The sequence below is a fragment of the Pogoniulus pusillus genome, chromosome 16 (assembly GCF_015220805.1).
Source record: "Pogoniulus pusillus isolate bPogPus1 chromosome 16, bPogPus1.pri, whole genome shotgun sequence".
NCBI classification, from domain to species: domain Eukaryota; kingdom Metazoa; phylum Chordata; class Aves; order Piciformes; family Lybiidae; genus Pogoniulus; species Pogoniulus pusillus.
In genome coordinates this window covers 1,859,608-1,887,132 of record NC_087279.1, presented here as the reverse complement: position 1 = coordinate 1,887,132, position 27,525 = coordinate 1,859,608, and the positions used below count along the sequence as shown (strand labels likewise).

The following is a 27,525-nucleotide window of genomic DNA, read 5'->3' as shown; positions in this document are numbered from 1 at the left end:
CAAGGATCAGCCAGTTCCAACCTCCTGCCACAGGCAGGGACACCTCCCACCAGCCCAGGTTGCTCAAGGTCTCATCCAGCCTGGTCCTGAACATTTCCAGGGAGGTGGTGGAGCACAGAAGCACCCAAGGTGATCTTTGATCACCTTGGGTGCTTCTGTGCTCCACCACCTCCCTGGGAAACCTGTGCCAGTGTCTCACCACCCTCAACCTGTGCCAGTGTCTCACCACCCTCAACCTGTGCCAGTGTCTCACCACCCTCACTGCAGACAGCTTCTTCCTAACATCCAGTTTCAATCTCCCCTCTGCCACTTCAAACCCATTCCTCCTCATCCTCTCATTCCCAGACCTTGTCAATAGTCCCTCTCCAGCCCTCCTGGAGCCCCCTGCAGATCCTGCAAGGCCACTCCAAGGTCTCCTCTAAGCCTTCTCTTCTCCAGGCTGCACATCCCCAACTCTCTCAGCCTGTGCTCAGAGCAGAGCTGCTGCAGCCCTCTCAGCATCTTCATGATCCTCCTCTGGACTGGCTCCAACACTTCTATGTCCTGCTTGTGCTGGGGGCTCCAGAGCTGCCCCCAGGATTGCAGGTGGGGTGTGAGGAGAGCAGAGCCAAGGGGCAGAATGCCCTCCCTTGCCCTGTGCCCACACTGCTCTCACTGCACGGTGCAGGCAGCGTGTGAGACAGAGCACAGACATGTCCCCGAGACAGCAGAAGTCCATTCGAAGGCTGTAAGGGACACGGCTGCTGAGCTTTCCTCCCTCTGTGTGCCAAAAGAAAGACTCTGAGAGAGCAGCAGGATGATTGCAGGTAACCAATACTGCATGGAAGGATGGATCTGCTCTGCTGAGGAAGCGAAAACCAAGCCCCTGCCCTGAGACAGCAAAGACCCAGAGCCCTCGGCTCGCCGGCTCCCCCCCGCAGCATCCGCTCTCAGGCTGCCTCCACACCAGGGCTAAGTGACAGCTGGGCACAGCAGCAGCCAGACTGGCGAGCACAGGCTCTGTGCACAGGGAAAGCAGCTCTTGGGGTGACACAGATGAGGTCCTTCAGAAAATTCAATTTCCTTAAATATGACAAACTTCCTTTTTAGTCTTACCCAAATGACCTTTTTTGGGCTCGCAGGGGGAAAAGTCCATCGCCTCCAGAGGCAGTCAGGAGCTTCAGCTGCAGAGCCTGCTTGCCTCACACTGGGCTGGTTTCTTACCTCAGATTAAGGGCCTCAGAATCACAGAATCACAGAAGCATTTGGGTTGGAAAAGACCTTTAAGGTCATTGAGCCCAACCAGTATTTTCTCACTATAAATTCTCCAGCACCTTTGCTGTCAACAGCAGACAGAAACTCCTTGAGCTAGGGAGAAAAATCAGAAGCCAAACTTGAGCAGGGGCTGTAGTGACAGGACAAAGGGTGATGGTTTGAACTAAGAGAGGGAGATTTAGGCTAGAGAAGGAAGAAATGTTTGACACTGAAGGTGGTCAGAGCCTGGCCCAGGTTGCCCAGAAAGGAGGGAGCTGCCCCAGCCCTAGAATCACTGCAGGTCAGGTTGTTTGGGGCTCTGAGCAACCTGCTCTAGTTGGGGATGTCCCTGCTGACTGCAGGGGGGTTGGAATGAATGACCTTGAAAGGTCCTTTCCACCAAACCAATCTGCTTCCCTTTTAATGTAAAACTGGAAGAGGATTTCATGAGCAGGGTGAACATGCCCTGGCACCACTCCCTGCTGGATCTCCCTTAGGATGCAGAGTTAGTTATAACTCTGGGCTGCAGCAAGGGCAGTGTGGGCACAGGGCAAGGGAGGGCATTCTGCCCTTTGGCTCTGCTCTCCTCACACCCCACCTGCAGTCCTGGGGGCAGTTCTGCAGCCCCCAGCACAAGCAGCACATAGAATTGCTGGAGCCAGTCCAGAGGAGGCCACCAAGATGCTGAGAGAGCTGCAGCAGCTCTGCTGTGAGCACAGGCTGAGAGAGTTGGGGCTGTGCAGCCTGGAGAAGAGAAGGCTTGGAGGAGACCCTGGAGTAGCCTTCCAGGATCTGAAGGTGCCTACAAGAAGGCTGGAGAGGGACTATTGAGAAGGTCTGGGAATGAGAGGAGGAGGAGGAGGAATGGGTTTGAAGTGGCAGAGGGGAGATTGAAACTGGATGTTAGGAGGAAGTTGTTTGCAGTGAGGCTGGGGAGACACTGGCACAGGTTGAGGGTGGGGAGACACTGGCACAGGTTGAGGGTGGGGAGACACTGGCACAGGTTGAGGGTGGGGAGACACTGGCACAGGTTGAAGGTGGGGAGACACTGGCACAGGTTTCCCAGGGAGGTGGTGGAGCACAGAAGCACCCAACGTGATCAAAGATCACGTTGGGTGCTTCTGTGCTCCACCACCTCCCTGGAGGTGTTCAGGACCAGGCTGGATGAGACCTTGAGCAACCTGTTCTAGTGGGAGGTGTCCCTGCCTATGGTGTTGGGTTGGCTGAGCTTTGAGGTCCCTTCCAACCTAACCCATTGTACGATGCTCTAACGATGGAGCCATTCTCCACTGCCAGGTCAGCCGAAGCAACCCGCAGGGCTGCTGCCACACCTGCTGGAAAGGCTCCTGCGAGCTGTTCACTCTGAAACCTACTGACGGCAGCTCACAGCTACCTCGGGGCGGGGCGGGACTGATGGAGGGTGGGGCAGGGGGCGTGGGCACGCCTCAGCCCCGCCCTCCCGCAACCCCGCCCCCCCTCCAGCTGGTTGCCGGGCAGCCAATGAGCGCTGAGCTCATCAGCTGACCACCGGCGCCTACCCAGGTGCTCACCAGCAGCAGCACAGAGCAGGCAGCGGCTCTGGGTACCGCATCCTCCTCCTCCACCCGGTGCTTCCTTTACTCCCTGTGGGAAGCGGGAAGGAAGCTAGCAGCGATCCCGTGTCCTCCCCGCCGCCACCTCCATTTCTTGAGCCTCGTTTCAAGCCGCGGTAGAACCGCGGATGTGCCGCTCACCGCGCAGCCTCCGCGGGCAGCCCCCGGGGGAGAGCAACCGGGAGCCGGGGAGCTAATCCCAGCCGCCGGTAAGTGCCGCCGGGATGGAAGCGGCTTGGCGGGAGCGGCGCGGGGACGCTCGGTGACCCCGCTGCGCTGAAGATCCCCGGAGCAGGCTTTCTGGGCTGTGCTGCAGGGGGGTCCGGTCCGCAGCGGGTCTGGGAAGCAGGAAAGTTTCCGCGGTGATGAACCCGGCACCTCCCCCGGCCGCTCCCGGGAAAAGTTCCCGCGGGCTTTTTTCGGTGCGGGGAGGTGATTTTGGTACCGCAACGGGAGCATCCCGGGTGAAGGGGATGGAGGATGCGGTGTTTGCGCGGAGCATCCCGCGGAGAAGCGGAGGCTGCAGCATCCTCCCCCCCCAAGCCGCTCCGCTTTCCCTCTGCCTTGCTTTGGCTGCCACAGGCGCCGCTGGTTTGGGTTTTTTTTCCCCCTCGCTGGTTTCTCAGCCGCGTACCTGGGCCCCGGAGCAGCCGCGGGGGTGCGGGGGGAGCGGAGCGGGGCCCGGTGCCGGCTGCGTGGCGGGGCTGGCAGCGTCCCCCGGCCGGGATTTGCATGCCAATGGCAGCGTATCCCGGCAGATGTCTTGCCTCAGCCATTCACCCGCAGGAATTTGAAAAGACAAGGAGCCTTCAGAGGAACAATAGCGCTTCAGAAAGAGCGGATAAAGGCGCAGTGTGTGCGAGCGGGGGCTGCCCGCGGCTCCGCCACCTTCCTCCCGCCGCCGGGGTCACGGTGAGCCGGGGCAGCCGCTGGGGCTGAAGCGGCCCCGCTCCGCACCTGGGGCACTGCGGCTGGGGAGCTGCTGCCCTGACCCTGCTCCCTCCCAGCTCCTGTCCCCTGCCCTGCCTGCCTGCTGCAGCTCCGCCGCTGCATTCTGCACCCGCTGATGGGGGCCACGTCGGCAGCACTGGATCCAGCTCTGGGATCCCCAATTCATGAGACAGGGAACTGCTAAGGAGAGTCCAGGGGCGGCTGGGAAGGTGCTGAGAGGAGTGGAGCATCTCTGGGAGCAGCACAGGCTGAGAGCCCTGAAGCTGTTGAGCCTGCAGAAGAGCAACCCCAGAGGGCAGCTGAGCAATGCTCAGCAAGAGATAAAGGAGCTGTGGGGGGCAAGAGGCTGGGGCCAGGCTCTGCTCAGTGCTGCCCAGGCACAGCACAAGGGGCACTGGGCACAGACTGGAGCCCAGGAGGTGCCATGTGAGCAGGAGGAGAAAGTTGTTTGCTGTGAGGGTGCTGGAGGCCTGGAGCAGGCTGCCCAGAGAGGCTGTGGAGTGTCCTGGTGTGGAGAGCTGCCAAGGCCAGCTGGGCACTGTGCTGCTGGGCAAGCTGCTGGGGTTGCCCTGCTGGGGCAGGGAGGTTGGGCTGGCTGAGCTGCAGAGATCCCTTCCAGCCCCCACCACGCTGGGATCTGGGATTATGTAGGTTTCCTTTTTGTTGCCTTAAAGATGCTGGGAGCCCTGCGTGGCCACAGCGCGGGACAAAGGGCGAGTGGCCCCGCTCGGCTCCCCTTTGTTGCGGGCTGGCGGCTGTCAAAGGGGCCATTGAGAGCTGGGGACAGCCTCCCCCCCCCGTCGCCTGGAACGGCCCCTTTGAGAGGGGAGAGGGAGCGCATTGTGTCAGCAGGCTCTGCCACACCGGGAGGGACGCGGCAGATGTTGGCCTGCTGCTGGTTTACATCTTTCCCCGAGTTATTTAGTGCTGGTTGGGTGAGTTTTTCCCACCAGGAGAGAGAAGGAAAAGTAATGGAATCAAACCCTCAAGCAGAAAATGATGTCTAAGGGAGAGAGATCAGGCACAGGTTGCTCATCGTTGCTTCCGGGAGCTGTGTGGCAGGTCCCAAGTCACAGATCCCTCATGGTTTGCGAACCTTGAAGTCTTTCCTTGACTTCCCCCTGAAAGGAATTTGGTATTTCTGAGCAACAAACCCCTCACAGGGATTAATTGAGGTGTACACAAGGTGATCTCGCAGGCACACAGTGCAGCAGGTCTGGCTGGTGTCAGAAGGATCCCACCAGGGTACATCCAAAAGTCCTGAAAGCAGGACTTTAAAAGTCAGACACACAGAGAGAGGGAAAGCAGCACTGCATGGAGCTTCCCAGGTGAGCCAGCACTGGAGGGTGCAGGACTTGAGAGAGAGAGAGGGAAACCAACACTGCATGGAGCTTCCCAGGTGAGCCAGCAGTGGAGGGTGCAGGACTTGAGAGAGAGGGAAACCAACACTGCATGGAGCTTCCCAGGTGAGCCAGCACTGGAGGGTGCAGGACTTGAGAGAGGAGAGGGAAACCAACACTGCATGGAGCTTCCCAGGTGAGCCAGCAGTGGAGGGTGCAGGACTTGAGAGAGGAGAGGGAAACCAACACTGCATGGAGCTTCCCAGGTGAGCCAGCACTGGAGGGTGCAGGACTTGAGAGAGAGAGAGGGAAACCAACACTGCATGGAGCTTCCCAGGTGAGCCAGCAGTGGAGGGTGCAGGACTTGAGAGAGAGGGAAACCAACACTGCATGGAGCTTCCCAGGTGAGCCAGCACTGGAGGGTGCAGGACTTGAGAGAGAGAGAGGAAAACCAACACTGCATGGAGCTTCCCAGGTGAGCCAGCACTGGAGGGTGCAGGACTTGAGAGAGAGAGAGAGGGAAAGCAACACTGCATGGAGCTTCCCAGGTGAGCCAGCACTGGAGGGTGCAGGATTTCATAGACTCATAAAATGCTTTGGGTTGGAAGGGACCTTAACAACCACCGAGTTCCAACTCCCTGCCACGGGCAGGGACATCTTCCACCAGCCCAGGTTGCTCAAGGCATCATCCAGCCTGGTCTTGAACACCTCCAGGGAGGAGACACTTCTGTCTGATCAGCCCTGGAGCTCTCTCACCCCCACAGCCCCTCAGCATCAAACTTTAGAACCACTCAGCCCCAAGTGCCCACTGTGAGAAAGAGCCAAGTTGGGGCTTTGCAAGAGCTAAACTTCTGCCTTGGCAGATCAGAAGTAGTCTGAATGAAAGTGCTGTGCAGCCCCTCCAGGATCTGCACCCTCAGAGGTGTTCTGGGCTCCGAGTTGCTGTGATGCTGCAGGCTGCTCTCCATGCCCCTGCACCAGACATGAGCACTACTGCTGACTGTTAAAGGGCATCAGGGCTTCTATCAAGTTGCATAGATGATGAAAGGGTTCAAAGCTCTACAATCTGCACTGTGAGAGACCTTTCCTAGAGACAGGAATAACGCTGAGCACATCCAGCCTTAGGCTGCAGAAAGAAACTTCTGTTCAGTTGGATGCAGCAGGGCTCAGACAACTGTGTGGGCGCGGCTCCAGCTCGGAGGCTGGGAAGCACTGGGAGAAAACCACTCCCGTGTGCCTGGGGCTGCAGCTCACGGAGGAAATGCCACCGCTGAAATAAGAGCTGGTGAAAGCTTTCAGCACCGTGTCACAGGGAAACGCTGAGAGAAAGCCCAGCTGCTGCTAGGACTGCTCTCTGCAACTCCCCGAAAGGAGGCTGGAGCCATAGAGTCACAGAATCAGTCAAAGATGGAAGGGACCACAAGGATCACCCAGTTCCAACTTCCCTGCCATGGGCAGGGGCACCCTACTCTAGAGACACCTAGCCAGGTAGGGTTGGTCTTTTCTCCCTTGGATCAGGTGATAGAAGGAGAAGAAATGGCCTGAAACTGTGCCAGGGGAGGGTTAGGTTGGAGATGAGGAAAAAGTCTTTGCTGCCAGAGTGGCCAGGCACTGGCACAGGCTGCCCAAGGAGGTGGTGGAGTCCCCATCCCTGAAGGTACTGAAGAAAGGTGTGGCCATGGCCCTCTGGGACATGGTTTGACGACCTGGAGGCGTTAGGCTGCTGCTGGACGATCTCAGAGGGCTTTTCCAACCCAAACAACTCTGTGTCTGTGCGAGCTGCTGCAGCCTTTTGTGTGACCTCTGCACAGCGTTGCTGGCACCGCAGGAGGCAGGGAAAAGTTTTGCTGGTGGCTGTGCTGCGTTGCTGCTGCATCCTTCTGTCAGCAGGCTGGCAGCCACCAGCTCCTGATGGTGGATGTTTTCCTGTAGGGCCACTTAAAGCACCTTGGATGAATCATAAGCTCAGCCGAGCATCGGTGCTGCTGCTGCAGCCTGTGTAGTGTAGCACTGACTGCAAAGGTAATTCAGCCACGTTACCGAGTCAGGGCAACCTTCTGGTGCTGTGGCTAGGGCTGGGACCAACTCCACACCCACTTCGACTACCACTGCTGGTTGTGGTTTCAATCCTTTGGATGATTTGTTTAGCAGCTTGGTGTGGGTAAGGAGAAAAGGCATTTTTGTCTGCCTGGGGAAATGTGTTGCAGCTCTAGGCCATGTCATTACTGCTGCTTCCCCGGGTGAACCCCCTGGGGCATGCCTGGTCCCAGGTCAGGCTTTGTGTCAGGCTCAGAGCCATGGAATCGTTTGGGCTGGAAAAGACCTTTAAGGGAGTCCAATCGTTCTCTGACTCTACCAAATGTGGTGCCGAGGGACACATCTCTGTGCCACCCTCAGGGGTGGGGACTCCACCACCCTCCTGGGCAGCCTGTGCCAGCCTTGAGAACCCTTTCAGTGAAGAAGTTTCTTCTAATGACAGCACCATGCAGGCTGGCAGAGCCCCTCAGGGTCACCAAGTCCAACCTAGAGCCCTGCTCTACAAGAGTCACCTTAAACCATAGCCCCAAGCACCACATCCAAAGCACCCTGAAACACAGCCAGGGTGGGGGACTGCACCACCTCCCTGGGCAGCTCACTCCAGTCCCTGACCACTCTCTCTGTAGGAAATTTATTCCTAATGCCCAACCTAAACCTCCCCTGGTGCAACTTGAGGCTGTCTCCTCTTGTCCTACCACTTGTTAACTAGGGAGAAGAGACCAACCCTCACCTCACTCCAACCTCCTCTCTCAGAGTTGCAGAGCAATGAGGTCTCCCCCAGCCTCCTCTTCTGCAGACTAAAGAACCCCTCAGGCTCAGATGAAGCATCAGGAAATGGACACCAGAAGGGAAGAAGTGAGGTGACCTTTCAGTATCTGCAGGGGGCTACAAGAAAGCTGGGGAGGGACTTTTTAGGCTGTCAGGCAGTGATAGGACTGGGGGGAATGGAACAAAGCTGGAAATGAGGAGAGTCAGACTGGAGGTTAGGAAGAAGTTGTTCAGCATGAGGGTGGGGAGAGGCTGGAAGGGACTGCCCAGGGAGGAGGTGGAAGCCTCATCCCTGGAGGTGTTTAAGGCCAGGCTGGCTGAAGCTGTGGGCAGTCTGCTCTAGTGTGAGGTGTCCCTGCCCAAGGCAGGGGGGTTGGACCTGGCTGCTCCTTGTGCTCCCTTCCAACCCTGATTCTATGATCTCCGAGGGTGCTGCCTGGGCACAGCATTTCTCTGCTCTCTCTCCCACCCAGCAAAGCAGCAGGCTGCTGACAATGTCTGCTGAGGAGCCAAAGAATCCTCTCCTTTCAGCAGGGAGGTGGCTGCACTCTGGAGCCCTGATTAATATAAATGAGTTGTAATTTTCTGCCCAAGCCACAGAGATTGTTGCATTGGCAGCCATGTGGTCCCCACAGCTGTCCCCTCATTTGTGTATGAAATGGAAACACTGGTGGCATTTGTAGGTTACCATAGCTACACGAACAATACACGTGTGAGCCTTCATCCTGCCAAGCTCCAGATGATTTTCTGTTAGGTTTTTCTCTCCTCCTCCCCTCCCCATGGCAGACATTTTGTAGGCACAGGACTGGGGGGTGGAAAATCAGTGTAAAGTTTTCTGGAAGCACATAAATCCATCTCTCCTCCCTGCTCTTTAGATCACGCTCCTTGCCAGGGAAGATGCATTTCAGGACAGCTGAGGGAGAGCAGGGTTAGACTGGAGCTGAGGAAGAAGTTCCTCGCTATGAGGATGGTGAGGCTGTGGATGGCCCTTGCTTGGGAGGGTTCAAGGCCAGGCTGGATGAGACCTTGAGCAGCTGAGTCTAGTTGAGACCTCCCTGCCCATGGGTGGAGGTCGGAGTAGGTGAGCTCTGAGATCCCTTCCAACCTAAGGCATTCTATGAATCTCCCAGTTGGAAATGCTATCATGGGGTGATGCTTCCAGGAATGATGAATCCCAGACTCAAGAGCAGCCAAGTCAGCAGCAGGATCAGGCTTTCAATGCTGTGGCAAACACAAATCACATCTGTCTTTAACCTGCAGCACCATGAGCTCTACTCAAAACACAGCTTTGGAGTCAAAGCAGTTTTCTCCTGGTGGTGTTCTGAAGCTTGGCAACACCTGCTGGGATCGTGGGAAGCAGACAAGAAGGAAGGGACCTGCCCCAGCCATGCCCTAGTGAGGCCAAATCTGGAGTCCTGAGTCCAATTCTGGGCTCCCCAGTTGAAGAGCACTACTGGAGAGAGTGCAGTGGAGGTTACGCAGCTGCTGAGGGCTAGGGGGCAGGAGGATGGGGCCAGGCTCTGCTCAGTGGTGCTGAGTGTCAAGGTCACAAACTGGCACCCAGGGGGTTGCATTTGAACAGGAGGAGGAAGTTGTTTGTTGTGAGGGTGCTGGAGGTCTGGAGCAGGCTGCCCAGAGAGGCTGTGGAGTGTCCTGGTGCGGAGAGCTGCCAAGGCCAGCTGGGCACTGTGCTGCTGGGCAAGCTGCTGGGGGTGCCCTGCTGTAGCAGTGGGGCTGGACTGGCTGAGCTCCAGAGGTCCCTTCCAAATACCCCCATGCTGGAATTCTAGGATGTTCAGAAACTTGGAAAACTGCCCTGAAAAGTACTGCCACAGAGTTTTGTCTCTACAATGAACACCTACCCAAGATGGGCAAAGGTCAAGAAATTCCTGGAGCTGACTTAGAAGCTCTTTAGTTGGCATGACACAAACCCAGGACATAACAACACTTCTCAGTGTGCTTCATGCTGCAAAGAGACATCAGAGGGCTATGAGGACAGGCTGAGGGAGCTGAGGTTCAGCCTGGAGAAGAGAAGGCTCTAGGGAGACCTCAGAGCTGTCTTCCAGTAGCTGAAGGGGCTGCAAGCAGGCTGCAGAGGGACTGTTCCCAGAGGCCTGCAGGGACAGGCGCAGGGCAGTGGTTTGAAATGAGAGCAGAGCAGATGCAGATTGGATGTGAGGAGCAAGTTCTGCACCAGGAGGCTGCTGCAACACTGCAGCAGGTTGCACAGGGACATGGTTGAGGCCCCATCCCTGGAGATACTCATGGTCAGACTGAACCAGGCTGTGAGCAACCTGCTCTAGTGCAGGATGTCCCTGCTGACTGCAGGGGGGTTGCACTGGATGCCCTTAGGAGGTCCCTTCCAACCCAAACCATTCCACTCTGCTAAGAAGCACTGCCCTGAGGATGTGCATTACCTGGGCTATGATTTCTCCAGTCTCATTCTTTCCCTGTAGCTCTGTAGTTAAGTCTCCAGTAGTGGACTTCTGAAGATCAACCAACAGGAGCCCAGCCAGGTGGAAGAGGTACCCAGACCAAAGTCTGTCCCTACCACATTCTCTTGCTCCCTGCTGCCTGAAGCTCTGCAGCTTCCCTCAGCTGTTGTTTTGCTATTTGGATGTCATTTTGCATTTTCCTACCTATGGCACTGAAGGAAAATACTGGATTGGCCTATTTTGGATTGGCCTAATTCTCCTCCTCTTGAAGACAGCAGAAGTCTTTGGCATCAGTGGGAGGAGAATTAGTCTCTGCCCTTAAATTCTCCTGCAGAATGCGTTTTGTGCCTCCACCTGCTAGCTCAGAAGATGTTGGTTTGGTGACAGCAGCCAGCACTTCCCTGACTTTCCAGCTGCCTGAATTAGCAAGAGAATCAGGTCCTGCTTTTTTTTTTGTTCCTTTACCTGGAGCCCAGTTTCTGAAGATCAAGATTTGAGCTGCAGTAGATACCTCCTGCTTTTTTTCTTTCCTTTTTAACTTAAAGAAGGACAGGACAAAGCAGTTGTAAGTAACAGCCTTGAAATATTTAACAGGCTGCTGCACTGAGGATGCACAGGAGGTAGGAAAGTGCCAGGGGAAAGAGCTCTTTGCCTGCTTTACAGGGCACAGCAGCCTCACTCCATAACTCTCCCTCCTGAGGTGCTGCCCTTCGGGCCTGAGGGCAAGCACAGGGCAGTATTTCCACAAGCCAGAGAGGTCCACTTAATGCTGGAGACAACAATTCCTCCTGGGCTTTATTTAGAGGCTGTCACCACCTCATCTGCAGGTGTTTAACTGCCCAGCCTCACTCGTGCATCTGTCAGCTCTGATCAGAGCAGCAGTCTCTGCTGCATTTGGGAGCCAAGCTCCCCTCTGCCAAGCTATGTGGCAAGGTTTGCCTCTTGCTGGCTACTCTGGTGCTGGCCAAGGGGCACATGCAGCTGGTCCCACCACAGCAGCTCCTCGCCTGCACCCAGCCACGGCCCACACAGCTGGGGTGGGCAAGGTGTGGGTGGCTTCTGCAGGGAGGGGAGGCTCAGACAAGAGAGAAGGAAGAATTTTACACTCAGGATGGTGAGAACTTGGCCCAGGTTGCCCAGAGAGGTGAGAGATGCCCCATCCTTAGAAACATTCCAGCTCAAGGTGTCTGGGGCTCTGAGCAACCTGCTCTAGTGGAGGACATCTCTGCTGACTGCAGGGGGGATTGGACTGGATGACCTTGAAAGGTCCCTTCCAACCTAAAGCACTCTGTGATTCTTGCATGAGAAGGGAGCAAAAGCCCAGGGAGGTGTCAGGGTGGGTGATGCTGTTCATGCCCTGATGCTCCAGGAGCAGGACTAGAGCATGATCTACCCACCAGCATGGTTCTGCTCTGCTGTGGCTCCCTGGCACAGTCTAGTTGACTGGATAGAGCTGGGGGATAGGTTGGACTGGATGATCTTTGAGGTCTCTTCCAACCTGGTTGATTCCATGATTCTATGAGGCTCAGCTGGACAGGGCAGCCTCATCTTTCCTGGGGACTGCTAGTGAGGAGGTCCCAAAAGATCCCCAGGCCTCACTGGGCTCATCCAGTCCAACCTCCCTGCAGCCAGCAGGGACATGTGTAACTAGAGCAGGGTGCTCATAGCCCACACCCTGACCTGGGGTGTTTCCAAGGATGGGGCATCTCCCACCTCTCTGGGCAACCTGGGCCAGGCTCTCACCATCCTGAGCTTAAGTAATTTCAAACCAACTTGTGAGAAACACCTCAAAGTGACTTGGAGAGAATCATTGATCTTCATGCAGTATCAATCAAAGCTTGGGTTGCCTTTTTGTACCTTGAAAGTGTTTCTCATGGATGTAATGGATCCTCCACTTCCACTTTTCAGGCATCCTATGATGTGTTTGATGAAGCCCAAAACTCCCCAGTGACAGCAGGCATACCTGGCTAATGTGCTGCACAGAATGAGGAGGATGCAGATGAGCTGCTGATTGGCCTTGCTCAATTGGGGAATCACAAATCATCCATCACCCTTAACAGAGTAAATACTGCTGGCTGCAGAGACCCAGCGCTCACAACAGGCACTGTGCTGCAAAGACAACTTTGGCCTACCCACAGGTGAACCACTTGGGGAAAGGTCATAAAGAGCTGCTTCAAAATAGCTCTTCAAAATGCTTTCATTCACCTATAAGGCACTGAGTAAAAGCAGAGAAATGTTTTTCTAATACATCCCTTGGTAAATGTTTTCCTTTCTCTTTCTGCTCCCCTTAAAATCAGCCAAGTTCAGTCTAGAATCCCAGAATCAGCCAGGTTGGAAGAGACTTCCAAGCTCATTCCAATCCTACCTATCTCCCAGTCCTGGCCAATCAACCAGACCACAGCATCACAGAATCCTAGGATCAGCCAGGTTGGAAGAGAGCTCCAAGCTCCTCCAGCCCAACCTAGCACCCAGCCCTGCCCAACCAACCAGACCATGGCACTAAGTGCCCCAGCCAGGCTGTGCTTGAATCATGGAATGATCTGGGTTGGAAAGGACCTCCAAAGCTCATCCAGTCCAACCCCTCTGCAGGCAGCAGGGACATCCTCAACTCGATCAGGTTGCCCAGAGCCCTGTCCAGCCCCACCTTAAATATCTATGCAAATTAAGCATTCCTGTACTCCAGTGAGCCACCTTAGATTAAGTCTTCACCTCACTATAAAGCATCAACACCCTCAAATTCTGGAGAGCAAGAAGCAAACTCCCTTTTCTGCAGTAGGCACCAATTTCAGTCCCTCTCTACCTTGCAAACACCTCTGAAAGAAACCTGTCTGTTGAAAAACTGCTGGCTGGGCCAGGACAAGACCAGCTGGAGCCAAAGGAACGACTGATAGATCTGTTCTTAAGCACACAAATGCATTCAGTGGCACTTATTTTCTCTTGTGAACTTCTCCAAGCAGGACTGTGATAGGTTCTGCATGAAACAAAACAAGTTTCAAAACATCTGTTCCATCCAGTTCTGGACCACTCAATTCAAGAGATGTTGAGGTGCTGGAAGGTGTTGAGAGCAGGGCAGCAAGGCTGGGGAGGGGCCTGGAGCACAGCCCTGTGAGGAGAGGCTGAGGGAGCTGGGGGCGTGCAGCCTGCAGCAGAGGAGGCTCAGGGCAGAGCTCATTGCTGCCTGCAGCTGCCTGCAGGGAGGCTGTAGCCAGGTGGGGTTGGGCTCTGCTGCCAGGCAGCCAGCACCAGAAGAAGGGGACAGAGGCTCAAGCTGTGCCAGGGCAGGTCCAGGCTGGATGTTGTTAGGAAGTTGTTGTCAGAGAGAGTGATTGGCATTGGAATGGGCTGCCCAGGGAGGTGGTGGAGTGGCCGTGGCTGGAGGTGTTGAAGCCAAGCCTGGCTGGGGCACTTAGTGCCATGGTCTGGTTGGTTGGGCAGGACTGGGTGCTGGGTTGGGCTGGAGGAGCTTGGAGCTCTCTTCCAGCCTGCTTGATTCCGTGATGAGGGATACATTGGCACCACCCTCAGCTTTGCTGGTGGCATGGCAGGAGACCTGCCTGATGTCCCAAGCTATGTGCCTTGAGCAGTTTGGGAATGACCTAATGATGGGAAACAGAATAATTTTGGTCGTTGAGTGCAATCATTCTCTAACTCCCCCAAGGTTGGTGCTCAACCATGTCCTTCTGCACCACACCTCTACCTCTTTGAAACATCTTCAGGCATAGGCAGTCAACCACCTCCCTGGGCAGCCTGGGCCAGGCTTTGAGAACCCTTTCAGTGAAGAAGTTTCTTCTGATGTCCAACCTAAGCCTCCCCCGGTGCAAGCTGAGGGCATTTCCTCACACAGTCCATACAGGCTGTGATGTTGGGCAACCAGCTGTGGGTGGGAGCAGGAGGACATCAGAAACCCAAACTGCCTGTGGAGGCCTTTTAAAAAGCATGAAAAGAGCTGTGAGAAGGGGGAGGCTGCTGAGCTGCAGCTCTCTCCCTGGGCAGAAAGGAACTTTTTTCTTAGCTCAGAGTAAAGCTTCAATTCAGAGCAGCACCAAACCCAAATCTGTGGCCACTCAGTGAAATTCCTTCCACCTCATCCTGACCTGGTTGAATTCCAGACCTGTGTCTTGGTGCTTGGCTTTCTGCTGCATCCCAGCACCTCCCCTGATGCATTCATTTCTTCTCTTGTTGGTATGCCCATGAAGTGGAGTGAAAAGTGAGGAGTCTCCACATCAGTCGATTCAAGAGGTGGTTTCAGTAACATTTATATGTAAATATGGCTCAGCAATAGAGAATTTGATCTTGCAACCATATAATTCTGAGGCAAAAAATCAATAGAATCTATTTCATTCTAAGGGCTGAGGGCTGTAGAAGCCTGCTGCACGTCTGGGTTGCACAGACAGAGATGCAGGCCAGGAGTAAAATGGAGTTTAATACTTAATCATCAATAGTTGAGCACTAAACACAGAGCACAGCCAAGGAAAGAGATGATCCAAGGGCTGGAGCTCCTCTGCTACAAGGACAGGCTGAGGGAGCTGAGGGTGTGCAGCTTGGAGAAGAGGAGACTCTGGGAGGGCCTTAGAGCTGCCTGCCAAGAGCTGAAGGGACCCTGCAGGAAGGATCACAGAACCATAGAATCACAGAATCACTCAGGATGGAAGAGAGCTCCAAGCTCAGCCAGCCCAACCTAGCACCCAGCCCTGCCCAACCAACCAGACCATGGCACTCAGTGCCCCAGCCAGGCTTGGCTTCAACACCTCCAGCCACGGCCACTCCACCACCTCCCTGGGCAGCCCATTCCAATGCCAATCACTCTCTCTGCCAACAACTTCCTAACAACATCCAGCCTGAACCTGCCCTGCCACAGCTTCAGGCTGTGTCCCCTTGTTCTGTTGCTGGCTGCCTGGCAGCAGAGCCCAACCCCACCTGGCTACAACCTCCCTGCAGGGAGCTGCAGGCAGCAATGAGCTCTGCCCTGAGCCTCCTCTGCTGCAGGCTGCACCCCCCCAGCTCCCTCAGCCTCTCCTCACAGGGCTGTGCTCCAGGCCCCTCCCCAGCCTCAATGCCCTTCTCCAAACACCTTCCAGCACCTCAGCATCTCTCTGCAATGGAGGAGCCCAGAACTGGACACAGCACTGCAGGTGTGGCCTGAGCAGTGCTGATTACAGGGGCAGAAGAACCTCCCTTGTCCTGCTGCCCACACTCTTCCTGATGCAGGCCACCTGGGCACACTGCTGGCTCATCTTCAGCCTACTACCTATCAGTACCCCCAGGTCCCTTTCCTCCTGGCTGCTTTCCAGCCACTCAGTCCCCAACGCAGATGCAGAGGGACTTGATGATCTTTGATCACATTGGGTGCTTCTGTGCTCCACAACCTCCCTGGAGATGCCCAAGGCCAGGTTGGATGAGACCTTGAGCAACCTGTTCTAGAGGGAGGTGTCCCTGCCCGTGGTGTTGGGTTGGAACTGGCTCAGCTTTGAGGTCCCTTCCAACTTAACCCATTCTCTGGAGCTGCCTTGCAGCAGGTCAGTCCCTAACGATTTCCCCTTGGCAGGGCTGATCTTTATGTTGATTTTATGACTGCCTCCTGAGCTACTGACTCATTGCAGGGTTTATTTATTGGCTTCCATTTCTAGCACAGGAATTATTTGCTTTGCTTTTCCTGCTAGTAACAACTCCTTTCTGGTAGTAACAACTCCTTCCACACTGGGGTCTTTCCCAACTGTGGGGGATTCCTGAGTGACTCATCAAAGTGGAGTTTTATCTAGAACTGTGTAGGAAGCAAAATAATCACACTGCCAGAAAGCCAGTCAGCAAAAAGGGGATGAAAAAGAGGAGAGGAAGAGGAATTTTCTGTGGCTTCATCAAAGTCCTGTGGAGCTCTGACATCCAAATTTCTCCTGGATGAAAATACTTCTCCTGTGCTCCCTGGTTTTATTATTATTAACACTTTGATCACATCCTGTGCTTCTGTGCTTCACCACCTCCCTGGGCAACCTGTGCCAGGGTCTCCCCACCCTCACTGATAAGGACCCTTTCCTAACATCCAGTTTCAATCTCCCCTCTGCCACTTCAAACCCATTCCTCCTCATCCTGTCATTACCAGACCTTGTCAATAGTCCCTCCCCAGCCCTCCTGCAGCCCCATTCAGATCCTGCAAGGCCACTCCAAGGTCTCCTGTAAGCCTTCTCCTCTCCAGCCTGCACAGCCCAAACTCTCTCAGCCTGTGCCCAGAGCAGAGCTGCTGCAGCCCTCTCAGCATCTTGGTGGCCTCCTCTGCACTGGCTCCAACACTTCCATGTGCTGCTTGTGCTGGGGGCTCCAGAACTAGATCCACAGAATGGGTTGGAAAGGACCTTAATGCTCATCCAGTGCCAACCCCCTGCCATGGCCAGGGACATCTCCCACCAACCTCAACTGCTCAAGGCTTCATCCATCCTGGCCTTGAACACCTCCAGGCAGGGGGCACCCACAGCCTCCCTGGGCAACCTGTTCCACTGCTGCTCTTGCAGAGGCAGCAGCATTCCTGCAGCCTTGCTCATCTCCTGTTCCTCAGCCAGCAGCTGCAGTAAGTGCACAGCAGAGCTGGAGCAGGTCTTCCAGAATTAGTTATGCTCTGTAAATTTTAGACACTCTACAAGCTCAAACCAATTAGGTTTAAATCCTCTCTTGCATTTCAAATGTACATTAGGGCTGTGAGTGCCTTACAAGATGTGCAGGTGGAATGGAAGTGGTTTGTCCTCCATAACTGGAGGAACCTGTCCTGTGCACCATTGCGGAAGGAAAGGGCTGCCAGGAAGGGCTCAGGAAAGTGGTTTTGAGCTGGCAGTGGAAGTTACTGGGCTGGTTGTCAGGAAAGCTGCTCTGGAGAAAGTTATATCTGGTAGTGAGGGGGAAATGAGGATCATGATGATTCCTCTGCATCAGGTGAAAGAAAAGCTTTCCTGCTGCCTTTGTGCTGGAGAGGGGCAGGGCACGGAGTGAGGAGCGATGAAGGAACAGCCTCTGATGTCCCGGGAGAGACTCACCTCAGGGAGTAACCACACCAAGGGAGCAGCTCACTTGGGCTTCTAACGTCACAGTATCACCACTGCACAAGTGTGCAGTAGCAATAGAGCCATAGAATTGTTTGGGTTGGAAAAGGCCTCCAAGATCATCCAGCCCAACCTTCAGCCCAGCCCCACCATGGCCACTAAGCCAGGACCCCAAGTGCCATGGCCACACCTTTCTTGCACACCTCCAGGGATGAGGACTCCACCACCTCCCTGGGCAGCCTGTGCCAGTCCCTGACCACTCTTGCAGCACAGAAGTTTTTTCCTGATCTCCAATCTAGCCCTCCCCTGGCACCGTCTCAGGACTTTTCTTCTCCTTCTATCACCTGAGCCTAGGGAGCAGAGCCCAACCCCCAGCTCACTGCAGCCTCCTCTCAAGGAGCTGTAGAAAGCAATGAGCTCTGCCCTCATCCTCCTCCACACTGCACACCCCCAGCTCCCTCAGCTGCTCCTTCCCAGCCCTGTTCTCCAGAGCCTTCGCCAAGCTTTGCTGAAGCCTTTCAGGTTTGCAGTGGTTTCCTGAGGGTGTTTTTGGTTCCCCCAACTCAGCAGCCTACGCCCTCTGACACCCCCCAGCTCAGAGAGCACTCTGTACTCCTCAGCTGCCTCACAGGACCTGCTCATGGCAGCTTGCAGGAGGTTTTCCAGCAGATGACAGAAGCTGGGCTGCAGTTCCATGGCTGATGTGGTGGGCCCTGAAGGGGAGTGCAGGAGGGGCTGGATACCACCCAGTTGTGCTCTCTGCATGGTACCCAGGCCCCTCTACTCAGCATCAGCCTATGAATGAAAAGGGTTCTTGTGCTCTCCTGCAAACCGACTGCAGCATGTGAATGACAAGCACTGTATCAGCTGGGAGGCTGAAGAACAGAGCTGCATGAGGTAGAACTGCACAGATCTAGCAGGCTGTTTCTGCAGCACAGGCTGTCTGAATAGGATGCTCTTTGCCTGTCTTTGGTGGAGATAAGAGCAGTGTTTTTCAGAGGAACCACTGATAAAGGCTGTCCTGAAATACAGCAAGTGGCCTGCTCACCAGAGCTTATCCTAAAATTAAACACAGCTTTCATTGGGATGGAATTTGTGCACAGACAGGGAGAAAAAGTTGGCTTTGTATGCAAGGACAAAAAAAAACCCCACCCAGACCTGAACCGCTGGAAAGCCCTGAGGGTGCTGGGAAGCTTTCTGCTGGTATTACATCTCCTGAGGGCTCTGGCTTTGTTCTGCCTCTCAGTAAGGAGCTGCCACCTTCAGAGCTGGGGATGCCTTTCCCCTGATGTTCCCCAGTTTGGCATTTCCATGTTTCACACAGCTCAGGCTGCTAAGCTGACGTCAGGGACTCTGCACAGCTCACTGTGGGTCCTGCACCCGGGGAGGAACAACTCCCTGCAGCAGTGCAGCTGAGAGGCTGACCTGCTGGAAAGCAGCTCTGTGGAGAAGGACCTGGCAGTGCCAGTGGACAGCAAGGTCAGCATGAGCCAGCAGTGTGCTCCTGGAGCCAAGAGGACCACCTGGGGTGCACTAAGAGCAGTGTGACCAGCAAGTGCCACCAGTGAGGCCACATGTGGGGCCAGTTCTGGGCTTCCCAGCTCAAGAGAGACAGGGAACTGCTGGAGAGAGTCCAAGGGCGGACTGGAAAGTCCAAAGCTGCTGAGGGGCCTGGAGCTCTGTGAGGAGCAAAGGCTGAGAGCTCTAAGGGCTGAGAGCCTGCAGAAGAACAGCCCCAGAAGGAAGCTGAGCAATGCTCAGTAGGAGCTAAAGCACCTGTGGGGGGCAAGAGGATGGGGCCAGACCCTTGTCAGTGGTGCCCAAGGACAGCACAAAGGGCAATGGGCACAGACTGGAGCCCAGGAGGTTGCATCTGAGCAGCAGGAGAAAGTTGTTTGTTGTGAGGGTGCTGGAGGCCTGGAGCAGGCTGCCCAGAGATGTTGTGGAGTCTCCTTGCTTGGAGAGCTTCCAGCCCTAGCTGGGCACTGTGCTGCTGGGCAAGCTGCTGGGGGTGCCCTGCTTTGGCAAGGGGGCTGGGCTGGCTGATCTCCAGAGGTCCCTGCTGGGATCCCATGAGGGTGCTCCTGGAGCAGTAATTTCCCAAGTAATGATGACAATGATGATGGGGAAACAAGGAAGCTGCAGGAGTCATTAGCAGCAGAGTTTTCTACTGGCCAGCTGCAGCACTGGGGCTCCAGATCTGAAAGTGTTGCTGTGGAGAGCTGTGTTGGTGCTGCAGCTCCGCTTGGGGCTCACAGCAAGTGCCAAATAAATTGCTTGTCTTAGCCCCAGGTAATTTTCTCTGAGTTTCTGATCCCTCCAAGTGTATCTGGGCACAGTCAGTACAAAGGGCTGCCAGCCACAATCTCTGCTGATGCTCCTTGCAAGCAGAAAGAAATGTTGCAGGAATGACCTGACTGTGGAGAGGTTTTCTGTGCTGGCATTGTTGTTTCAGAAGAGACACACAAACAGCCATGGTCAAGCCATGCTGTTCCTCCCTCCTGCAGCAGTGACCATTAATGCAGTTGCTGAGGAAGTGACAGCACCTTAATAGCATCCCAGCACGGTGGGGGTTGGAAGGGACCTCTGGGACTCACCCAGTAACAACCCCCCTGCTAAAGCAGGGGCACCCACAGCAGCTTGCCCAGCATCACAATGCCCAGGCAGGTTTGGACATATTTGAGTCCAGAGAAGGGCAGCAAGGCTGGGGGAGGGCCTGGAGAACAGGGCTGGGGAGGAGCGGCTGAGGGAGCTGAGGGTGTTTGGTCTGGAGAAGAGGAGGCTGAGGACAGAGCTCACTGCTCTCTACAGCTCCCTGTAAGGAGGTCACCTAGCACAAAACACAGAGGCACAGAACTCTTCTGGCTGGAAAAGAGCTGCAAGAGCACTGAGCTCAGCCCTCAGTTCTGCACCACCACAGCCATCAAAGCATGTCCTCAAGTGCCAAGTCCACACAGCCCTTGAACACCTCCATGACAGTGACACTTCCACCTCCCTGGGCAGCCTGCTCCAGTACTTGGAAAGCAGAAGTGTCCCTGCCCATGGCAAGGGGGTTGGAACTAGATGACCTTTAGGGTCCCTTCCAAGTCAGGCCATTCTCTGATGAGTCTGTGACTGACATCAGCTAACACTGTGCTGCTCTGTCCCTTCGGACACTAAATGTCACCGGGGTGTCTGTGCCAGCTCTACCAACACTGCAAGGACTGGAAAGCTGAGATAGCCAGAGGCAAAGGCATGGCTGTTGGTGACCCCAGAGAGCTGGCAGCTGCTTCTTAAGCCATGAGAGCCAACATGGGCAATCAAAAGGGCAGGACAGAAGCTATGTATAGATTCACAGAATGGTTTGGATTGGAAGGGAGCCTAAAGCTCATCCAGTTCCAACCCTGCCCAACCTGGCCCTGAACGTCTGCAGGGAGGGGACAGCCACAACCTCCCTGGGCAACCTGTGCCAGTGTCTTTCCACCCTCCCTGTCAACAATTGCTTCCTCATCTCCAGTCAGCCTCCCTTCTTCCAGCTCCAAGCCATTGCTCCTTGTCTCCCTTACTGAGCTGTACCTCACCCTGCAGTGCACTTTTCCACTGATAGCAGCTTTAGTTTTGATCAGTGATGGATGAGGTTTCACAGCACAAGCAGAAGTCCATGGCTTGGCTTTTCCCTCATGCTGTGGCCCCTGGGCTGCCATTCAGAGAAGCAGAACACTAAAAATGGACTGGAGTGTGTGGAGCAGATCAGAATTTACTGGACTGGCATTTAGAGCCTCATCCCAGCTGCCCTGGGCTGGGGGGGGGGGACTGCAGACAGTAATGTGCAGGTCATTTCTGAAGAACATTTTTCCACTTAAAGAAAATTAAATCAATTTGCTGTAGAAAATAGCTAGAGATGAGAAAGTGTCACCAGGAACTTGTAGAATCATATGTCTGCAGTGATCAGAAACCCACAGCTGCAGCCAATAAACCCAGACATGCCTCTTTAGCAAGCAGGAACAATAAATGGGATGTGCAAGTAAGAGGATCTCAATATTCAACAAAGGAAGGCTCAGATTTGATGAGTGGGTTTTTTTTTTCCCCACCATCTAGATGTGCCCCAGCATATTTCAAAGGAAGCTTTGGAAAGTCTTCTCAGGCAGATTCATTTTCAAGGTATTACATGAACAGCATAACTGCAGCAGGGCTAAATCGCTGCTAAAACAGCAGCAGGGCCCACAGCTCCTAGGGCAGGGCTCTTTCATCTTCACCTGCTTAGATACAGGTTACTGAGCCAAGGCTGGGAAGCTGGACCAGAAACATCTCCTATTGCTCTGGCTGGAAAAGACCTCCCAGGTCATCGAGTCCCAGCAGCCTGCCAAACACCACCCTGGCCATTAAACCATGTCCCAAAGTGCCAGCAGCACCCCCAGGTCCTTCTCCAAATGCCACCCTGGCCATTAAACCATGTCCCAAAGTGCCAGCAGCACCCCCAGGTCCTTCTCCAAACACCACCCTGGCCATTAAACCATGTCCCAAAGTGCCAGCAGCACCCCCAGGTCCTTCTCCAAATGCCACCCTGGCCATTAAACCATGTCCCAAAGTGCCAGCAGCACCCCCAGGTCCTTCTCCAAATGCCACCCTGGCCATTAAACCATGTCCTAAAGTGCCAGCAGCACCCCCAGGTCCTTCTCCACACAGCTGCTTCCCAGCAGCTCCCCCTTCACCTGTATTGCTGCAGGAGGTTCTTCCTCCCCAGCTTCAGGACCCCACTCTTGCCCTTGCTGAACTTCATGAGGTTCCTCTCCAGACAATTCTGTCCAGGTCTTTTCATTTAAACCTGAGGAGGATTTTTTTTCCCTGTGAGGGTGCCAGAACCCTGGAACAGGCTGCCCAGGGGGGTTGTGGAGTCTCCCTCTCTGGAGAGGGGTTGTGGAGTCTCCCTCTCTGGAGATACTCTAAACCTGCCTGGATGTGTTCTTGTGTGATCTGATCTAGGTGATCCTGCCCTCTGGCAGGGGGGTTGGACTGGATGAGCTCTCGAGGCCCCTTCCAGCCTCTGCCATTCTGTGATAAATGGAGTGAGGATGAGGAAGGTTTTCCTAGGAGCTCAGCTTGTCCTTGAGCTTGTGTTTAAGGACAGCACAGGTTGGTGAGCTACAGCGGACACCGCTGGGCTCATTCAAACTTACTGCAACGCCAACAGCTCCAGGCTAAGAAGACACAAACGGTTTGGTTACAGAGCAGCCTGGAATGGTGGTAAGCAATTCCCAGAGGATGCAGAGTGCTGTGCAGACAGCTGGAATAAGGACAGGACGTTCAGCTAATCAAATTTACTGCTGTTGTTTGGTGCTTAGCTGGATTAGATCTGAGCTGTTATCTGGAACCGATTTGATTAACTCGGATCAAGTTTGGCAAAGTTCATCTGTGTGGAGCTTGAAATTTATAAAGCAGTAACATCCTGAGCTTTAATTCCCCACACCTGGAATCTCAGCCTTGGGGCCAGCTCTGGCACACAGGCTCCCATCAAGATGACACTGAGCCTTCCTTTGAGACCCAGCTGCAGTCGCCAGGGTGTCCTCCACCACCTGCGCTTCTCAAGGCACTCTAACAAAGGGGAGTCAAACGAGGGAGGAAAAGCTCTGCCTTTTAACGAAGCTGAAAGGTTTTGCTCTTCAGTGCAGCCAAAAAAATCACAGAGCCAGGCTGGAAGGCATCCCAAGGGCCATCTGGTCCAGCCCTTCTAGGTGATGGTGTAGCTGAAGTGAGCTGGCCCAGCCAGGGCAGGTTCAGGCTGGATGTTGTTAGGAAGCTGTTGTCAGAGAGAGTGATTGGCATTGGAATGGGCTGCCCAGGGAGGTGGTGGAGTGGCCGTGCCTGGAGGTGTTGCAGCCAAGCCTGGCTGGGGCACTTAGTGCCATGGTCTGGTTGGTTGGGCAGGGCTGGGTGCTAGGTTGGGCTGGCTGAGCTTGGAGCTCTCTTCCAACCTGGTTGATTCTATGATTCTATTCCAACCTGCTTGATCCTATGGTTCTGTCCAACCGAGCCTTAAAGGTTTCAGTAGCAGAAAACTCGGAGCTTTGTGGTGTCAATCCCAAGCAGAAAAGAGTTCCAGAGCCTACCTAGGTGAACTCCCCCAGGTGAGGATTGTGCTGAGAGAGCTGAGTGGTTCAGTACTGATTGTTTTTAGGTATTTTTCTCTGGAAGATGAGCAATTCAATAAAACATCAGCAGGCTACCAGCTGAGCCTAACTTCTACCCTCTTCTGCTTCCAGGAACATCGCCAGACACCGACTGGCAGAAGGCTGTGGCACACAGAGGAGCAACCGAGAGCCTTCAGAGCAGTTGCTGCCTTCTCTAGACCCAGAAACCCATCTTTCAGCTTCTGGATGTCCAAGCCTTCCACCTTAACCTGCAGGCTTTACACGCGGTGCCCGGCAGCAGCTTCCCCGCGGGGCGTGCGGCTGCGCTGAGGGGCAGGAGCGGGCGGCATGGCGCGGGCGGGAGTCGCTCTGACTGTCTGCCAGCTGCTGCTGGAGCTGCTAACGCACTCCTTCGCCGAGTCTTCCGTGCAGAGCAACGAGTGCCCGCAGCTCTGCGTCTGCGAGATCAGGCCCTGGTTTACACCTCAGTCCACCTACAGGGAAGCCACAACGGTTGACTGCAACGACCTGCGGCTGACAAAGATCCCCAGCAACCTCTCCAGCGACACCCAGGTCCTGCTGCTGCAGAGCAACAACATCGCCAGGACCACAGAGGAGCTGCAGCAGCTCTTCAACTTGACAGAGCTGGACTTTTCCCAGAACAACTTCACGAGCATCAGGGACGTGGGGCTCTCCAACCTCACCCAGCTCACCACCCTGCACCTGGAGGAGAACCAGATCACCGAGATGAGCGACTACTGCTTGCAAGACCTCTGCAACCTGCAGGAGCTCTACATCAACCACAACCAGATCAGCAGCATCGCCGCGAACGCCTTCTCGGGCCTGAAGAACCTCTTGAGGCTGCACCTCAACTCCAACAAGTTAAAGGTGATCGACAGCCGATGGTTTGACTCTACCCCCAACTTGGAGATCCTCATGATCGGAGAGAATCCAGTGATTGGAATACTGGATATGAACTTCAAGCCGCTCTCAAACCTCCGGAGCCTGGTGCTGGCAGGTATGTACCTCACAGACATCCCCGGCAACGCCCTGGTAGGCTTGGACAGCCTTGAAAGCCTCTCCTTCTACGACAACAAACTGGTGAAAGTTCCTCAGCTGGCGCTTGAGAAAGTCCCAAACTTAAAGTTCCTGGATCTCAACAAAAACCCCATTCACAAAATCCAAGAAGGCGACTTCAGGAACATGCTGAGGCTGAAGGAGCTGGGGATCAATAACATGGGAGAGCTGGTTTCTGTGGACAGGTACGCCCTGGACAACCTGCCGGAGCTCACCAAGCTGGAAGCCACCAACAACCCAAAGCTGTCCTACATCCACCGCCTGGCGTTCCGCAACGTCCCCGCCCTGGAGAGCCTGATGCTCAACAACAATGCCTTGAATGCTGTCTACCAAAAGACGGTGGAGTCCCTTCCCAACCTGCGCGAGATCAGCATCCACAGCAACCCGCTCAGGTGCGACTGCGTCATCCACTGGATCAATTCCAACAAGACCAACATCCGATTCATGGAGCCCCTCTCCATGTTCTGCGCCATGCCTCCCGAGTACAGAGGGCAGCAGGTGAAGGAAGTGCTAATCCAGGACTCAAACGAGCAATGTCTTCCAATGATCTCTCACGAGACCTTTCCTAACCACTTGAACTTGGACATTGGCATGACAGTGTTGTTAGACTGTCGGGCCATGGCAGAACCCGAGCCAGAAATTTACTGGGTCACCCCTCTAGGCAATAAAGTGACTGTCGAGAGTCTCTCTGACAAATACAGGCTGAGCAGCGAGGGCACCCTGGAAATCTCCAACATCCAGGTGGAAGACTCCGGGAGGTACACCTGCGTGGCTCAAAACGTAGAAGGGGCTGACACCAGGGTGGCTACCATCCGGGTGAACGGAACGCTGCTGGACGGCACCCAGGTCCTCAAGATCTACGTCAAGCAGGCCGAGTCCCATTCCATCCTGGTTTCCTGGAAGGTCAACTCCAACGTCATGACTTCCAACCTCAAATGGTCCTCGGCCACCATGAAGATCGACAACCCCCACATCACCTACACGGCCAGGGTCCCCGTCGACGTGCACGAGTACAACCTGACGCACCTCCAGCCCTCCACGGACTACGAGGTGTGCCTGACCGTCTCCAACATCCACCAGCAGACGCAGAGGTCCTGCGTCAACGTCACGACGAAGAACGCCGCCTTCGCCCTGGACATCTCCGACCAGGAGACCAGCACCGCCCTGGCAGCGGTCATGGGCTCCATGTTTGCCGTCATCAGCCTGGCCTCCGTCTCCGTTTACATCGCCAAAAGGTTCAAGAGGAAAAACTACCACCACTCCCTGAAAAAATATATGCAAAAGACCTCTTCCATCCCCCTCAACGAGCTCTACCCACCCCTCATCAACCTCTGGGAAGGCGACAGCGAGAAGGACAAGGATGGATCCACGGAGACCAAGCCCACCCAAGTCGACACATCCAGAAGCTATTACATGTGGTAACTCAGAGGATAATCTTTTGCTTCTGGTAGTAAGGAGCACAAAAGACTTCTTTTTTCTTTTTTGTTTTTTTTTTCCTTTTTTTTTGCTTTATTCTGCAAAAAAACAAAACAAACAAACAAACCAACCCTGAGGAGTCGAAGACTTTTGTATTTTTGCCTTTGCTGGTCGGTGGCAGAGGGGCGAGGACAGGAGGCTACTTCAGGAGTTTTTAGTACAGCGTATCGCAACCGGTTGACACAAATGGCAGCTTCACCCAGCTTCCACCTTTCCTTTCCTTGGATTTTGGGGGGTGTTGTCCCCTTCTTTCTTTTAATTTTCTTGGTTTGTTATGTTAAACTCGTTTTGTTATGCTGAACTGAATGCTCTTCTAACTGCAGAGCTGAAGCAAAGCCAGGAGAAGCTCGGGGTCACCTGGTGAGCCAGCAGCACAGCCCCAGCTCCTCTGAAGCCATCCGTGGAGCGCAGCATCTCGCAGAGGGTTGGGAGGCTGCGCTGAGTTAGGTCTGTAAGGCTGAGCTGAGGACCTGGGAGGCCGAGAGAAGAGCTGGAAGGATGTTAGCTGACTGCACTGGAACGTTGTATCAGCTGATGGGAAGGGTTTTGACTCGGAGCCTTGCGTTTCCTTTTCTTCACGTAGTAGCCGAGGAGGTTTTAGGCCAAGCTAACAGGCAATAGAAAAACGTACACCTGAGGAGTTTTATTTCTTTTTAATGTAACAGACTAAATGTTGATCTTTTTTTTTGGTCTCCTTCTCTTTAGTAGGCACTTTTGAAGAGTATTTAGAGTTTTGTTGTGTTGACATCACCTCCGCAGCGGTGTTTAATGGAGCTCAAATAAATTTAGTTTCCTTCTCATTTTCTTTTCTTTTTAATTTCCCCCTTCTTTTTCTTTCTTTTTTTCTTTCTTTCTTTCTTTCTTTCTTTCTTTCTTTCTTTCTTTCTTTCTTTCTTTCTTTCTTTCTTTCTTTCTTTCTTTCTTTCTTTCTTTCTTTCTTTCTTCCTTCCTTCCTTCCCTCCTTCCTTCCTTCCTCTCTTCCTCTCTTCCTCTCTTCCTCTCTTCCTCTCTTCCTCTCTTTCTTTCTTTTTCTTCCTTCCTTCCTTCCTTCCTTCCTTCCTTCCTTCCTTCCTTCCTTCCTTCCTTCCTTCCTTCCTTCCTTCCTTCCTTCCTTCCTTCCTTCCTTCCTTCCTTCCTCTCTTCCTCTCTTTCCTCCTTTCTTCCTTTCTTCCTTTCTTCCTTTCTTCCTTTCTTCCTTTCTTCCTTTCTTTCTTTCTTTCTTTCTTTCTTTCTTTCTTTCTTTCTTTCTTTCTTTCTTTCTTTCTTTCTTTCCTCCCTTTTTGTGTTTGTTTTTTTCATTGTAGAAGTCAGGACAACGTGTTGGGTTTAGGTGTCACTAGCTTTGACTGGCAATCATGTTTTGACATCAAAATATACCCCAAATGGTCTATAAAAATATTGTGAGGGTTGGTTTTTTTTTTTTGGTGTTTCTTTTGGTTTGGGGTTTTCTTTTGTTTGCTCGTTAGTTTTTTTTTCCTTGATGG

General features: G+C 54.1%; 1 protein-coding gene across 2 annotated transcripts; it reads left to right on the top strand.

The window, feature by feature from the left end:
• Nucleotides 1-2,794: 2,794 nt before the first annotated feature.
• LRRN1 (leucine rich repeat neuronal 1) lies at nt 2,795-26,870 on the top strand. 2 transcript variants are annotated; one of them, XR_010305141.1, is made up of 2 exons: nt 2,795-3,034; nt 12,265-12,521. XR_010305141.1 is itself a non-coding variant. In XM_064156165.1 (2 exons), the coding sequence occupies exon 2, from the start codon at nt 23,837-23,839 to the stop codon at nt 25,985-25,987; it is 2,151 nt and encodes a 716-aa protein (XP_064012235.1). In that variant the 5' UTR covers nt 2,795-3,034; nt 23,621-23,836; the 3' UTR covers nt 25,988-26,870. The 2 variants fall into 2 exon arrangements, 1 of the variants encoding a protein (XP_064012235.1); XM_064156165.1 differs by lacking the exon at nt 12,265-12,521 and adding an exon at nt 23,621-26,870.
• The last annotated feature ends 655 nt before the right edge of the window (nt 26,871-27,525 follow it).

What these genes read in the sequence shown, in the direction of transcription:
- LRRN1 (XM_064156165.1), top strand. Translation starts at nt 23,837, where the DNA reads ATGGCGCGGGCGGGAGTCGCTCTGACTGTCTGCCAGCTGCTGCTGGAG.